Below are 15,446 nucleotides of genomic sequence, written 5' to 3'. Positions count from 1 at the left end.
GTTTAGATCTCGAATTCTGAGGAGCAATGTTTTGAGGAAGTTTCGTATTTTGGGAGACTTAAACTATACTATATGCTTTTGGGATTCTATAACTTTATGATACTTGTTTATGGTTTTTGGACAATGTTGAGATATTATGTTAGTACGGTGTCATGTGCTTTTCAATTTTTTATCGCATTGCTTAGATTACCCGACTTTTACTATTTTTCCGTTACCATGTTATTGCATATTGCTAATGTATTTAGGTACATAGCATATTATCTGTCATGTACAAGGGATGTATAGCTTTGTGTTACATGTCCTAGCATTTCAGTTACCATCCAATCCCAAGCAGAGGCTGAGGGTACCATAGTAATAATGTGTACCGGCCAAAGAAAAGTGATAAGAGTTAATTGAATGTATGAAATATTTTATCTCGTTATGAAGAAATGTACAAGGTGTGGGAAATATTTTATGAGAAATGGAAACTTTTTAAAGAAAAACCTCCACCTTGTAATAGTTTCAAAAGAAAACAAATATTTTATATAAAGTATGTAGATGAATAATGAATGCATGAATGAAAACTTATGTTAGTATATTTTTACATTATGAAGTAATACTTATTAAGTATTCGACTTATTTTATTTTTATGTATGTTCCTCCCCCTCCCAAGAACAAAATGAGGACGAAGCGTCAAGATAGACATGATTCTAGGGAAAGGTGACAGAAGCCTATGCATGTTTATGTAATGTATGAAAGAATATTTTGTAAAATGATTGTATATTTTAATTAAGTGAGTTCCATTGCAAACTCTCTTTTAAATTTATAAAACATGCCTATAAAAAAAAGATTATAAAACATGTTTTAATTATAGAATCTTTTATATCTTGTAGAAGAAAGGAAAAAGTTTAAAAAAATTCAGTAATTCACGTCTCATTTTCTAAAACTATTTATTAAAGTTCCACCACAAGGACGAACATCACACTTCATACTTCTAATGAATTTATACTAGTCCAAATTAAATCACTTAGTTAATGAGTTATAATAGAACACAAATACTTCTAGATTTCATAATGATAGACATGAAATCTACATAAGTTCTAAGTAGTCAAGGGTTCTCACTTACAACATAATTGTACATTGAGCTATCATGAGATACTTAGAAATAAAATTGTTAGGGTGATTATTCTATCGTGATCAAATCAGTTCTTTGTCAAATTATCCGAAGAGATTTACTTTTTCTATTTCATTTTATTTCATTAAATTTAATATTGTAGAGCATAGATTGTCAAATATCCTTTTAGAAATCAAATTATATATTTTTCCCAAGTTGATTCAGGTAAATTTTATATTGGGGTAACCTTACAAACAATATTTTTAATTAAAAACTTGGGATATATTAATATTTCTTGAAAACTCATTGAAAAATACTTAATTGAGTATATTATGACTAAAAAAAAAGGATTTGAGTGTAATTTATAATTAAAATTGAATTCGCTGAGTCGTGCCTGCGATGAATCTAATTTAATTCAATAAAAAGTGATCCAACATGATCGATCAAGAGATGCATTGATTTTAGGAAAATGTTGGTGGAGTTTCTCAAAGTTATCGCTCAAAGTTACCGTTTAATTATTTTAATTTTTTAATTTTTTATTTAATAGTTAAGAAAATAATTATTAATGAAATTGTATATTTTTTATTTTTTTTCTTAATAATTAAAGATATTAAAAAATTATTGAAAAAAAATAGACTTGCGGTAGGCCCGCTAGCAGTCCTTGATTTTATTTGTGACAATTGTTCACCAACTTAAAAACTTGTGTTGATGAAATAAAAAAATATATTCATTATTTTTTTATTATTTTATGATATGATATTAGATGATAAATTTATTAATAAAATATAATAAATAGTTTATAATTATCTAATATTACATCATGAAATAATAAAAAAATTATAAAAATTAGAATGATAAGCATTATTATTCTAAGAAATAAACAAAAGAACCTGGTGTGACCGAAGTGGAAGTGGATTGGGCGTGGGGTTGTCTTAGTCGAAACCTAAAAAGCAATGAGGTTGTACAAGAAAATTAATATATTATTGTATAATCATGCTAATGATAAAATATATATATATATAATAATAATAATAAATAAATCTACAAATAATTAAAAATATATTTTAATAAGAATTGGTTCGTAAGATTTAATTTTTGTTAAATTAAATTCTGAAATTATATTAGTAGCTTGAAATTCCTTCTTTCGAGCCTACTATATTTTATATAATTTAATTTTTTTAAATTATAAAATAATATTAATATTAAAAAATAATATGTTATTTAACTTATTTTGATCTCATCTCATTATCTAAATATGTAATTAAATATTGTTTTATAATTTTTGGATCGTCAAACGCTGCAATTCATGCTAAATAGAGGTGTAAATTTAAATTGAGAAATCGAAAACCAGTCCGGACTGAACCGAACCGAATCGAACTTATTGGTCTTGTTTTGAACCGGTCCGGTTCGGAACCAGTTCCTATATTATGAAAACCGGCCAAACCCGTTTCGGTTCTGTAGTTTCCGGGATCGGATCGGACCGGTTGAAAAATATATATAAAAATTAATTTTATATATTATAAAAAATATTTATATATATATATAAGTTTTATATATAATATATAATATATATTATATCATATATAATTATATATCATATATAAAATAATTTTATATTATAATTTATAAATTATAACATAAAATGTTAATCTTAAATATGAACATTTGTAATTTGTTTGATTATATATTATTAATATAATTATATATAAGATAATGATATTATAATTTATAAAATAAAACTTTAATCTTAAAGATTAAAATTTAATTAATTATAAGTTTTAAATATAATATATATATTAAATTATTAATAATATTTTATCATAAAAAGTAATACTTTATTATATATTTTTTATATTTTAAAAAAATTAAAAAATTGAACTGACAAAATCGAAAATCGATAAAATTGAAATTACTGATTTAGAAGAAAAATGTAAAATAAATATATATCGATTCGGTGTTAAATTTTATCAAAAATCTGATCAGAACGAATTGCTGTACACGCACAACTTCTCTCTCTCACACCAAGCTGACGTTAGCCACACGTGAACCTATAATTCTTGGGGTCTACATCATGGAACCCACACCACATGTGGGGCCCAATTTTGTTCTCACGTAGGTGAAAGGGACACAACTACAAGTGTGTTTGTTCCGCTTCACTAATGCCAACTCTCTTGCTTCCTTTCGCTCTGTTTTTCTCTTCGCCTTCAAAATTGTTGACTTTTTTTTACAATCCCAACGAGTACGATGGATTATTTTATTTTATTTTGATTTATTTGTAATCCCCCCACTTCGCAGATGTGACTCTTTTTATTTTAATTAAATTTTGTCATAATTTCTTATATGATTGATGTGAACAGTGATATAATTTAAATAAATTTCTATTCAAATAATTAACATACAAAATATTTTAAAAATAGACTTACATTAATATTTTAAAAATATTAATTTTTAATTTTTTTTATATATTTTTTGAGTTTATTCTTTTTAAATTATTTCAAATTTTTTATTCATTATTCATATAATAAATATTTGATAAAAGAAAAAAATAATAAAAATTAAAAAAAAATGTAGAATATAAAATGTTAGGAAGTTGTGAAAATTTATTGTAAATTAGATGAATCAACAAAATAAAGGTCTTAATCCTGTCACGTGGAGCTTAACTAATAGTAAGATATTTTCAAGTATTCTATAAATAATTATAAAAACTAATGATATATATAAAACATATTATACAATAATATTATATTTTTATAAGATGTTTTATAAAAATATTTTTTATTTAAAATATAATTATATAAAATATTATGCGTAAATCATTTCTTTCGGGTAAATATCTGAGGTATTAAAAACCGCCGCATTTAAAGGCTAGTATGTGAATTTCCTTGTGTCTCCAACTGTGTGATGCTGATTCGAAATCTGTGGCGGTTGGTTGCTGTGTGAATCAGCTGATAATCTTAACAACCAATGAGATTTAAGTCAACTCGACCAATGTTTTTATGCATAGGATTAGATGTTTAACAAACCCTGTTTTGTTTGTTTAGAGTTTGTTTATATTTGGTCACGCAACGCACAAATTATAGTAAAATGACAAATTTATAACTGTTCTCTGAAGAAAGTTGCTTCTCTCTTCCAAGGATGACATCTTTGAAAACTCTCTTTCCCTTCCCCACACTCCAAAGAAAGATCAAAATAGAACCCCAAAACAAAACACAGGAAGTGGGCATCCATGTCTGAACAGTGTAATAAAGACTCTTCCTGGTCCAAGTCTGTCTTGTGCCTCCAAACTTAGATACATGCGTGAAATGAAGGAGCCTTTTAGGCCTGTTTATTTTCAAAAAATATCTCATTTCATCTCATCACATCTCATCATTACAATTTTTATAAATCCTCAATATAAAATAAAATAAATAATTCAACTTTTTCAAATCTCAAAATAAAAATAATACTAAAAAATATATTCTAACAATATTTTTTTCAACTTTTTAGCTTTAATCACACCTCATCTCTGAAAACGAACGAGCCTTAGTATATGTATAATGATTACAACCCAGTATAGTCTCTCGAACACACAAAATGTCCCACAAATGAAATCACAGGCACTTATGGTAGGACTTTTCAGCAAGAACAAAGCATTAAAAAAATAAAAATAAAAAAAGGGAAGAGAGATGTAAAGCAAACAATATCAACCAAAATTCTTAATGGACTGTGGGACTGAAAAATGGAAGCAAAACATGAATCAAGAACGCTCAAAGCTTGCATGCAACCCAAAAAAACAATGGATGTCTACTTCAATAATGGTAAAAGGGCAGCACATGAACAAAGGATTCTGATCAACCAGCTGTACAATTGAAATGAAGGTTTACTGCTTTCTCTACATTACTACATTGTCGCTGCTTGAATCCATAAGAATTGTTAACCTCCTTGCGGCTTTCGTGAAGTCACTGCAGGCAGAAATAGAGATTCATCGTGTAAGAAAAGTGTTGGTTATAGAAGGAGCTAATGGAAGAAAAACAGGCAAACGACTCCCACCTGAATGGCTGATCACCTATTTGTTTGGCTACCCCTGTATTATCTCGGTAAAGCACCTGGTTCAATGTCTCGGAATTTTCTATGCCAAACATGTCGGCTAGTTTTCTGTACAATTCATCATACGATCCAAGTAATGTAAGGTCAAGACTGCGACCCACATCCTCTGATTCCATGAAGACTTTACAGTGACCAGTCTCCAAATTGTGCTCCGCTTCTTGACGGTTATCTTTATACCATTGAAGAGCTTCGCAGGATGAGCGTTCAAGTAAGCCTTGTTGATGAAGGGCACATCCAGAACCATCAGAAAAAATTGTCACTTTATCTCCATTTCCATCTGATGAACTATATCCAGTACGAACAGGTGAGACTGTATCAGCAGAGCAGCTCAAAGAGATCTGCTGCTCTGTAAGTATTGGTTGACCAAAGAGCACAAACTGTGGTGTCTTGACATCATCAAGTTTCTTTGGAGTCTGTCTAGAATGTGCCATGGTTGGCAAGCAAGAAACATTCTCACTTATGCTAGGCTTTTGAAACATCAAGTTATTTGGGGCTCTAGCGGGTGTAGCAGTATGATCAAGTGGTGGGAAACCAGCCGGAAACAGACCTGACTGCAATTTATTGAGGTGGAGATCTGATAAGGATAGACCATAATGAGCATGCCTGGCTCCCTGCATGCCAGCAGGAGTGTTTTCGGGTAGACAACTAAAGGAACCGCCGGGCCCAAGGAGGTTGCCGGAAAATGCCGGCATTGGAAGTTGACCGTCAAAGGGGAAATCTGGGTGTTGTGGCAGTCTCAGCTTCTTCCGTGGTGGTGAGAAGGGTGATAGATGCATGGCTGGCATGTTTGAAACCAATTCCACCAGCCATGGGCTTACACGTTTCACATTTTGGAGTAAGTCTGGTTCATCCCACGTAACCTGCAATTTTGATTTCGGCAAATAAGAAGATTAAAGGAAAATGAAACTGACTTGCATATTGAATTTTGGGCAGAAACCAGAGAGCAACCGGTTACAAATTAAATTTTCTTTTTGTTCAGACAAAATACATGTTCGTACGTAAATAAAGTTTCACGAATCAGCCTCATCAAATCAAGTACATCATAAGTCCAGTTTTGCAGGTCTACTATTTAACAGTCTGAATATCTTATGGCCAGCTCAAATATTTATCAAACTATCACTTTAGAAGAGTTGAACAGAGAAGGACTACCGGAACATATATTTGTGAATGATCAATTAAGACAGCATGAAATTTCAGATGATTATGCACCAAACCTTTGGAATGTCTATCAAAATTTAATGGGGATATATCTGTATAAATAACAGAGAGACTAGTTCTTTTGTAAATTGGTACTGATCAGCAAATTTCTCCAAATCCAAATTCATTGATCCACAATGCACATCAGAAGAAATGCTAGCATATCTGATCAAGGAAACCTCTCATGTTCTTCCCCAAGAGCTGCATGCATATTTGATATCTGGGAAACTTGATAATGCCACGTGATCAATGAATCAAAGATTTAGTCGTTTACAACAAGTAATAGCCGAAGAACCAACACAAGGGAATAATACTTAAAACAGTATGAAGTTGCAAAATTTTCAAGCAGATAGGTCTTCCAGATCGATATGCTCTGACAAATAGATATAAGTTGACAGAAGAACCATTTAGCAAAGCCAACAGAAAACTGAGGAGAAGAGGAAAACTGAATCTTCAGCGAAGCTGTGGCACAAAAAAAAAAAAAAAAAAAAAAAGAAAAGAAAAAGATGGAGTATAAAATATTGGCCAAGGGAAACATCATATTGATTTTCACTCTTCGGCAGAGACTTGATATTGGGAGACACGATTTTGTGCTAATAACAGCACATGGAAATGGAAACGGGGGCATAGTCACGAAGTTTTTTTCCATACACATCAACAGCAACAACATTAGACGAGAAAACCACACACCACAGTAACCATTATTACAGAGTGTGCTTTATATTGAAAGAAATGCAGATTACGAGATGTGATACTACCTGGAGAAGCCTCCAAGGTGAATCGGGCCATCGCATGGGATCAGCAACCTGAACAGAAGAAATGGTTCCCATGAACCAACTTATCCGTGAGGAATCCTCAGTTTCAAAAGGCATCTTGAACCTCATTCCCGAACACCACCGGATCTGCAATGCTGCTTTCAGCAATGAAGCTTTCACACAGAACTCCGGCGTGCTCGCTCGAGGGTAGTAAACAACCTCAAATGACTTCCCATTGGCGGCAAGGGTTGCAGCTTCAATAACTGATTCGGGCCTCACTTTTCCCCGACCAATCAGATTCCCATTCGAGCTCGAACCGTTTCCGTTACCATTTCCATTTCTCATTAGTTTGTTCTCATCATCCCTCAAGAATGCCGAAAACCCTCCATACGGCACCGCGCAATTCCCACCTGCTGGGTTCCACCCAGAAGCCGTCTCTGGCCCACCGCCAATTCCCCTCTTGGCTCGTCGAATGCCAACACAAAGATCGCCATTCTCTGCCCTCAAAAACACGATCGAATCCCCCGCAACAAGCTTCTTATGGTTCACAAAAGTACTCCAACCCGTAGTCAAAAGATGCCGCCGAGGCGTTCCCCTATAGATGTGCCTGAACTTCCACGTTTCGCCATGAACATCTTTAGCTAAAATGGTCTGAACAGGGGGATCCGCTGAATAATCCAACCGCGGAAATATCGTCTCCGCGCAGTACCGCGGAACAGAGAAACCCCCGCCATTGTTCGCATCCGACTGCGTCAGTGTCTTCGCGAAAGACGCCGGTTTTTCTTGCGCTTCAGAACCATTAATCCCTTCAATTCCATCATCTTCAAAGTCCGGCTCATTGGCATTCACTGGAACCAGCTTTATCTTCGCGAAAACCTCATCGCTCTCAGGATCAGCCATGTATTTCACTGCACAAACTCTGCAGGCTATAAACGGCGCAACCCTTGGGCAGCTCCGGAAATCGACGTTGCCGCAGGCATGCTCGGCGTGGCCCTGAGGGAAGTAGAAGACCTTGGCTTTCACTGTAGGCATTTGAACCATTCCACCGGCGCAGGCATGCCATAGCTGAGGATCTAAGCACTTGTCCACCTCCTTTAGTTTCTCTTTCGAATCCATAAATGTTATCATTTCAGTTCAGGGATTTTAACGATACGCAGTTACTTAACTGATTCTCAGTGCATGAAAACCCCTCTTCTTGTCGATGATGATCTCTTTGTAAATTCTGCAACCACGAATAAACCTCCATAATTTGGTCAAGTCCGTCATAAAATTTGGAAAACAAGAAAGAAAATTAAAAGAATAAACGAAGAAAAACAGAATTAATGACTTTAATCATTGAAGTGCTAATTTTGGGCAATTAATTTACCTCACAGAGCTTGGAATCTGCGTGTGCCACTTGGCCACAGTGAACCAGATAAAAGCCCCAGAATCTCCTTCGTAAAACCCCTAAGATTCATACGCAGGATTCGAACGGAACCCAAAACTGAAAGACGTAATTCCACGGAATCTCAACATTGCTGAAGCTTCATTTCCCTGAATCCAGTGATGGAGTTGTAACTAACCTCGCGCCCCCTTCCCTCGGCTCTCAGCAACATCGAGCATCGAATTCTAGCTTTACAGAAATCGAAATCCCCTCCACTTCTGGTCGTAAGCTATCGTTTGGACTCGAACGCAAGATACACACTGTTTTTCACAACCTGCTTCCAATTCATCGAGTCTCAGAGCAGAAAATCCCACACAATCTTTGGTTCTAGCTTCAAAAGAGCAAGATCTCCCCCGAGCGCACACTCACACAATTGCTGCTCTCTTACACCCTCCGATCAAAAAGAAAATAATATTTTTTTTTTCTCTCTTAAAGAAAAGAAATCCCGAAACAGACTACAGAAAAATCTCTGCAGCGAAAACTGCTCCTACCTCTCCGCAAAATCTCTCACCTACCAAACTACACCTCCAAGTAGTCGTCTTTCTTCTTTCTCAAAGCTTCTATGGAAGAGTCGATGGCCGACACAGGCGTAGATAAACATCCATAGAAAGCAGCAGCAACTTTTGGATCATGGAAACGACGAGAAGCGCACACAGAAAAACTAATAACAGAAACAAAGGTCGTTTTAAAACTTTTAACAAATTTCAAGTATTGGTCGTGGTAACTAATAGTGATACTGTTTGTTTGTCTTCTTCTCTCTCTCTTTTGTTTTAAAAATAAAAATAAAAAACTAAAAATAAAAACCTGATATTTTAGATTCCTTACCTTTTTCTTCGGATCTGAATTAATTCTTTTGTATCTTCATGTGCGAGCAAAAACAACCTAACCTACCGAAAATCTTGTCAATTTTTTTTAAACTGTAGTACGAGATGAGATAATTTTAGATAAAAATAAAATAAAATATTATTTTTTAATATTATTATTATTTTAAATTTAAAAAAATTAAATTATTTTTTATATTTTATATAAGAATTTAAAAAATTTATAATAGAATTAAAATCAAACCGTTTCAATATCTAAACAGAAACTTAACGTTAGTAGTGGAATAGAGAGTTTGTTGTATTATTTCATAGTCTTGATGATTTAACTTTAAAAAAAAAAATATATATATATATATATATATATATATATATATACTTTCGAGCCAAGAGTAAATGGTAAAGTACTTAGGTATAATTTGATTGAAAAATAAATTTTAAAATTTGAATATTACAAATCAAATCTTATCATTTAAGTAATTTGATGATGTGTTCTATACACCGATTTGAAAATAAAATCTCTTTAAAAAAAATACAATATATAATATAACATTGGTATTTTCTGTGGAATATTTTCTAATAGGTTAAAAATTTTCTTTATTTTTCTTTAGTTCAAATACCTTCGAACGCATGCCCATTTTGCATTTAATAGAGGAGATTTGGATTAAGAAAAACATTTTAATTTATTTCATTTTATCATTATAATTTTATTAAATTTTCACATAAAATATAATAAATAATTTATCTTTTTTAAATTTAAAATAATAATAATATTAAAAAATAATATTTTAATAATATTTTATTTAATTTTTAACTTTTATTTCAATTCATTTAATCTAAACTCACTGTTCAAACCAGTCCTAGTGTCCAAATTGTCTATAACTATACGTCGTGGATCAACATATTGTTTCTATATATTTTTGAATTGTAAAATGTTTGGGTCGGAAAATTAGAAGAAATCTCAATCATTTTGATTAAATAATTTAATCATCAATTCAATTCGAAAGGTTTTAATTGCATTTGAATAATGTGAAATTGAAATGCTGATTTGATGACGTTGGGTTTTACTTTTGAATTTTTTTTATTACTTTTCACCTTGATGAATTATACTAATGCGAAAAATTTCAAATATTTTTTTTCATATCAATCACTTAAATAGAAAATTATTTAAAATTTATTATATATATTAATTTAAAATTTATCATTTAAATCAAATTATGCTACGTAAACCAGCTTATAAATAAAATATTTTCAATATAAATGGACATAATAAGTTTAGGGTCTATTTGAGGTTGTGATAGGAATCTTAAAAATTATTTAAATAGTCTTAAAATTCTTTTAATGAAAAAATTAGGTTGTTTGGACCTTACATATTAAAGTATTTTTTATTCTCATATAAACTAAAAGGTACGTTTGAAAAAAATATTATTTTAATGTTTTTTCTCAAATGTGTTTTTCCAAATAATTTGAAACGTAGTTCAAATTTTAAATATTCTATCAATAAGCAAAAATACTCATACAATTTTCAGATAATTACAACTTTTAAACTTTTAAAGATATGCCATAATTTTAAAAAATCAAATAATCGTCATTTCTATTTCAGAAAGTATTTTTTTAATTTGGGCAAGGCTACTATACCGCCCAGGCTTTTTTTTTTTTTTCCTTTTTGGTTTTTTTTCACATTTTTTAAATATTTAAATATTTTTAAAAAATATAAAAAATACATCAACACACTTAAAATCACTTCCTTAATTATTAAATAAAAAAAAAAATTTGACCAACGGCCAACTAGAGCGGTCAATATAGGTGGGCAAAGAAGCTTTTTCCTTTTAATTTATTTTCAAACAAATGTAACTTATTTGAAAGTGTTTTAAATATAAAATTACTAAATAATAAATAATTTTTTAATAATAAAACTTATTACTTAAAGTTATAAGTTATAACTCTAAAATTATAAATTATATTTCTCACGGCGACACGAAACATGCAATTAGGCAAAAACTATGTCATGTAGCTTTTTTCCTGTTTGAATTGAGTTCTAAGTGGAACCGACAATCAGAGAACATATCGATACAAAAGATCAAATATGTTTAAGGATGCTATAATCCAACTTTGCCACTTGTTTGTTTGTTGTTTATTTCTGAAGCTACGAGATTTTGAAGGTAATCGCGTGTGATCGAGATTTTGAAGCACTTCTTTGGCAATTGGACGGACGAGTGTTGCGGCTTTCTAAAGCGAGGCAGTCGTTAACCAGACAAACTAACCGTAGTTAAATATTAGGCCGTCTAAATCAACCAGAGTTAGTTCTACCCCTGGTTAGGTTTTAAGGGTAACGCTGGTATTTTTGCTCGGGGAGAGAATGGTTCTTAGAGAGTTTACTCTCCTTTGTGGCGAGTGAAGAGCACGCATCAAATAATTTTACACTGGAACAGACTATTATTATTCAACAGTATTAATAAAATATTTAATGAGATTTAGCCATATTTGGTTACTAAAAATGTTGGAAATAGGGAAGAATTTTGAGAGAAGATTTTGAATAAACCTTTTTAAAATAATTATTGTACAGGAATTTCTGAAAGTGGATAAATAAAATTGAAAAGTTATTTGAATATGTTAAAATTATTTTTTATTTTGAAGTTTGTAAAAATTTTCTTAATTTTTGTATCGTATAATGATAAGATAATAATTTGATGAAAAATTGAAAGTTTAAAATAGAATTTCTTTTTTTTTTTTTTTGATTTTAGATCCGAATTATTTATATAGCTTTTTATTTGAGATGGGTTTAGATACACAAATATATTTCACATCATCTCATCATTACAATTTTTTCAAATTTTCATATAAAATATAATAAATAATTTAACTTTTTCAAATTACAAAATAAAAATAATATTAAAAAATTATAACTAATAATATTTTATTCAAATTTTAATAAAACATCTCATAGAACTCTCTATGCAAATCCACACTAGTGATGTGATCAAATAAAAAACATAGTTATAATAAAACGCATCTTCACGCGTCCCATTTTATGATTAAGTTGTTGGCAAAGATATAAAATAAAAAGTAATCATAAATGTATAATTATTTAAAGAAAAATGCTAGTAGAGCTTCTCAAATTTACTGATTAATCTTATCGTTCATGTATTTTAATTTTAATTTGTTTACTTATTAGTTAAAAAAATGACTATTAGTGAAATTGTATATTTTATTGTGTGAGAGAAAAGCTTTGAACACAAAAAGATATTATAAAAGTAAGAAAAATGATATTTGTAATTTTAGTATATATAAGTTTCGTGCACCCCTTTTACAAAAAGTTGGTTAATCGAGAACACATGAAAAAAATTATTTTTTAAACATTGGATTCCAGTTTTTTAAAAACTTGTATACTCTATAACTGTATTTCGCATTACTAAAAAAATAAATTTATAAACAAATGTAATTTGATGTAATATGTCAGATTGTAAAAATATATTTTAATGGATACTCAAGTATGATAAACTTTGGAGTGGATATAAACTATCACATGCCCACTCGGTAATAAAACCCTATTTAAGAAAGACTAACAACCAATTCACTATTATTATTCTATATAAAATTATTTTGAAGAGAGTTATAATATACTATTATTTCACTTTTATCTAATTTTATAAATAGTACGCTTTTCAATACTTTTGAATCATCTCCTATTTTTTTTTTTATTAAAAAAAAAATACTATAAGCTACACCATCATCCCACACTTGTCATGTAATGATGAAATGATATTATCCATCAACAATATTTTTTTTTTAAAAGAAAATTATTCTTAAAAAAAAATGATCTAAAAGTGAAGTTTATAGACTATTCCTAAAAGCATTATGAATCACTGCTACACACACATACATACATTTATATTGAAGTCTATATCTATCTGTCGAATATTACATCTAAAAACTGTCAAATTACCCAATGGCAAAGATGATAAATACATTATACACTTTTTAATTTTGAGTATTTTTTAAATCATTTAAAAAAAATCATAAATTTATTAAAAATACTTATTTCAAAATCGAGAAAATTCATATGGAGATTCATATGTGGCTTTAGCAATTTTCTTTGTATGAATTTGAGAGCTAAGAGCTAGGCATGCTAGTGCCTAGCCAAATTTTGACTAAGTAGCTCAATAGCGGTCTGCATTGAAGTAGTCAAAATTTTAAAGCTCCATTTTTAAGCTACAGTAAATCCATTACTTTCTCCAAAGAATCGGGTTACTCTGCCTCTCCGAGTAGTCCACTCACTTTGACTATTAGTTACTTTTTGTAATTTTTTTTTTCATTTTTCTATTCACATTTTTTAATATATTTAAATATTTTTTTTAAAAAAATAAAAAATACACAAATATACTTAAAATCACTTCCTTAATCATTCAGTAAAAAAAAAAAAAATTTCCGAGCAGTCAAGTAAAGCGGTAAAGATTGGTGGGCAAAGTAACTTTTTCCTTCTCTAAATTTAATCAGTTACTATTCATCTTAAAATAATATTTTACAATAAAATTATTCCTAATGGTTAGTATTGGATAAAAAAAATAGTTAAAAAATAATAATTTTAAATAAAAATTAAACTATTAATTAATATATAAAATATATTTATAAAAAATATTATTAAAATATTTAATATTATATTATTATTTTCACCGATTATCTCTCCAATATTAAGTTTTGAACTTTGACAAAGACTATACCATTGCCAACGCTATAAGTAGTGAGACGCGTGGGAATCAAATTGGGGATCCTTTTACTTTTTGGTCGGGGTTTAAGGAAAGCCAGACCCCCGTGACGAGCTTTTCTGCAATTTTACGTACGTGCAGCGAGCGAGCCAGTCTTTTGACTGTCTGCTCTGTCTTCACCCACCCATTCCTTCCCAAGCAGCCATCCTTGCTTTCAAAAGTAAACATTCCTCTACGCCGCGCTCTACTGTAACAAATTAAAGCCTCCTCCTGGCCCTCGTATAAATAAAATAATAAATGGTTTTACGTACTGCAATTTAATTAATAGGTGTCATGACCTGTGTATGAACTTTGTTTTACAGAAAAATGAAACATGCATGTATGTCTTGGCAGGTTATAAGCACGTCATGTACGCCTAAATGATGTCTGTCCACTTCATTTAATTTGGAAAACACCCTGTTAAACAGTTATCATGCATGCTATCAAAACAACATGTCAGACATAATATTAGCTCATTATAAGACATTGGCATGGGTCATTATACATCCTGGTCGGTCACACGAGTACAGCAAAGACCGGAGATGGATTAATCTCTTTTTGGTTTTTTCCTGCCCTCAAAACAACCAAACACATCCAACTTTAATATTTATTAGTTGTTGTACTGAGAGACACATCACTCTATAGAACAAGAGAACCCATGAAATATGTTGACTTCACTACCCCCCCCAATGATCCATCTTTCCCCTGTTCTTGGCCATGGCTGTCTCACTTGTGTGATGCAATATTTGAGGAGAAATATTTGGTTAAATTTTGAAAAATAAAAAATAAAATTTATAAATAATATGATTTCGTATATTAAAAAGTTAACACGTGTCAATTTAAAATAATTCTTCTTATCAGTCATTATTTACTATCTTACATTTTATATCTTATAAAAAAATAGATAGTAATTGGCAAAACTTGTCAATTTATTATTTATATTTATAAAATTTGAAATAATGTTTGTCGTATTTAAATCGTTGGGCCAACTGTATTACGTACGTGTTGCATGCCATCAGGCATCATGCATCCATCACCACCTACTTTGCTAGCCCGGAGTTGTGGTACTTGTCTGTCTAACTTGATTTACAGCCCCCGCCCACCAAAGCCATACCCCAAATAAACCCAACTAGCAGCCTAGGACCATTCCCAAACCTACACACATTATTATTTTATGTAATGGTATTCACTTTTTTGCTTTTCATCATGACACAAGTCCCGCCCACATGAATACAACCATCCAGCGCTCTAGCTCATGCAAGCCCCACAGAAAGAGACCTCTTAACTAAGAACAATACTAATCTTTCCGCCGCCGGCTACTGTTGGAAA

General features: G+C 30.9%; 1 protein-coding gene across 1 annotated transcript; it reads right to left on the bottom strand.

Annotated features, from left to right (window-relative positions):
* Window positions 1-4,775: 4,775 nt before the first annotated feature.
* On the bottom strand, window positions 4,776-9,237 carry LOC121267776 (auxin response factor 18-like). Its single transcript, XM_041171835.1, has 4 exons — window positions 8,498-9,237; window positions 7,135-8,353; window positions 5,123-6,039; window positions 4,776-5,034 (listed from the first exon to the last, which is right to left on the bottom strand). The coding sequence occupies exons 2-4, from the start codon at window positions 8,257-8,259 to the stop codon at window positions 4,965-4,967; spliced, it is 2,112 nt and encodes a 703-aa protein (XP_041027769.1). The 5' UTR covers window positions 8,260-8,353; window positions 8,498-9,237; the 3' UTR covers window positions 4,776-4,964.
* Window positions 9,238-15,446: the final 6,209 nt, after the last annotated feature.

The sequence above is a fragment of the Juglans microcarpa x Juglans regia genome, chromosome 5S (genome assembly GCF_004785595.1).
Source record: "Juglans microcarpa x Juglans regia isolate MS1-56 chromosome 5S, Jm3101_v1.0, whole genome shotgun sequence".
In the NCBI taxonomy this organism is placed as follows: Eukaryota; Viridiplantae; Streptophyta; class Magnoliopsida; order Fagales; family Juglandaceae; genus Juglans; species Juglans microcarpa x Juglans regia.
This window is presented reverse-complemented; position numbering and strand designations above follow the sequence as displayed.

Bases quoted from the DNA above. Each gene is read 5' to 3' on its own strand.
- LOC121267776 (XM_041171835.1), bottom strand. From the start codon at position 8,259: ATGATAACATTTATGGATTCGAAAGAGAAACTAAAGGAGGTGGACAAG. The intron at 6,040-7,134 runs GTAGTATCACAT...TCAAAATTGCAG, and splicing joins CACCTTGGAGGCTTCTCCAG to GTTACGTGGGATGAACCAGA. The intron at 5,035-5,122 runs GTGGGAGTCGTT...TTCTGCCTGCAG, and splicing joins ATAGGTGATCAGCCATTCAG to TGACTTCACGAAAGCCGCAA.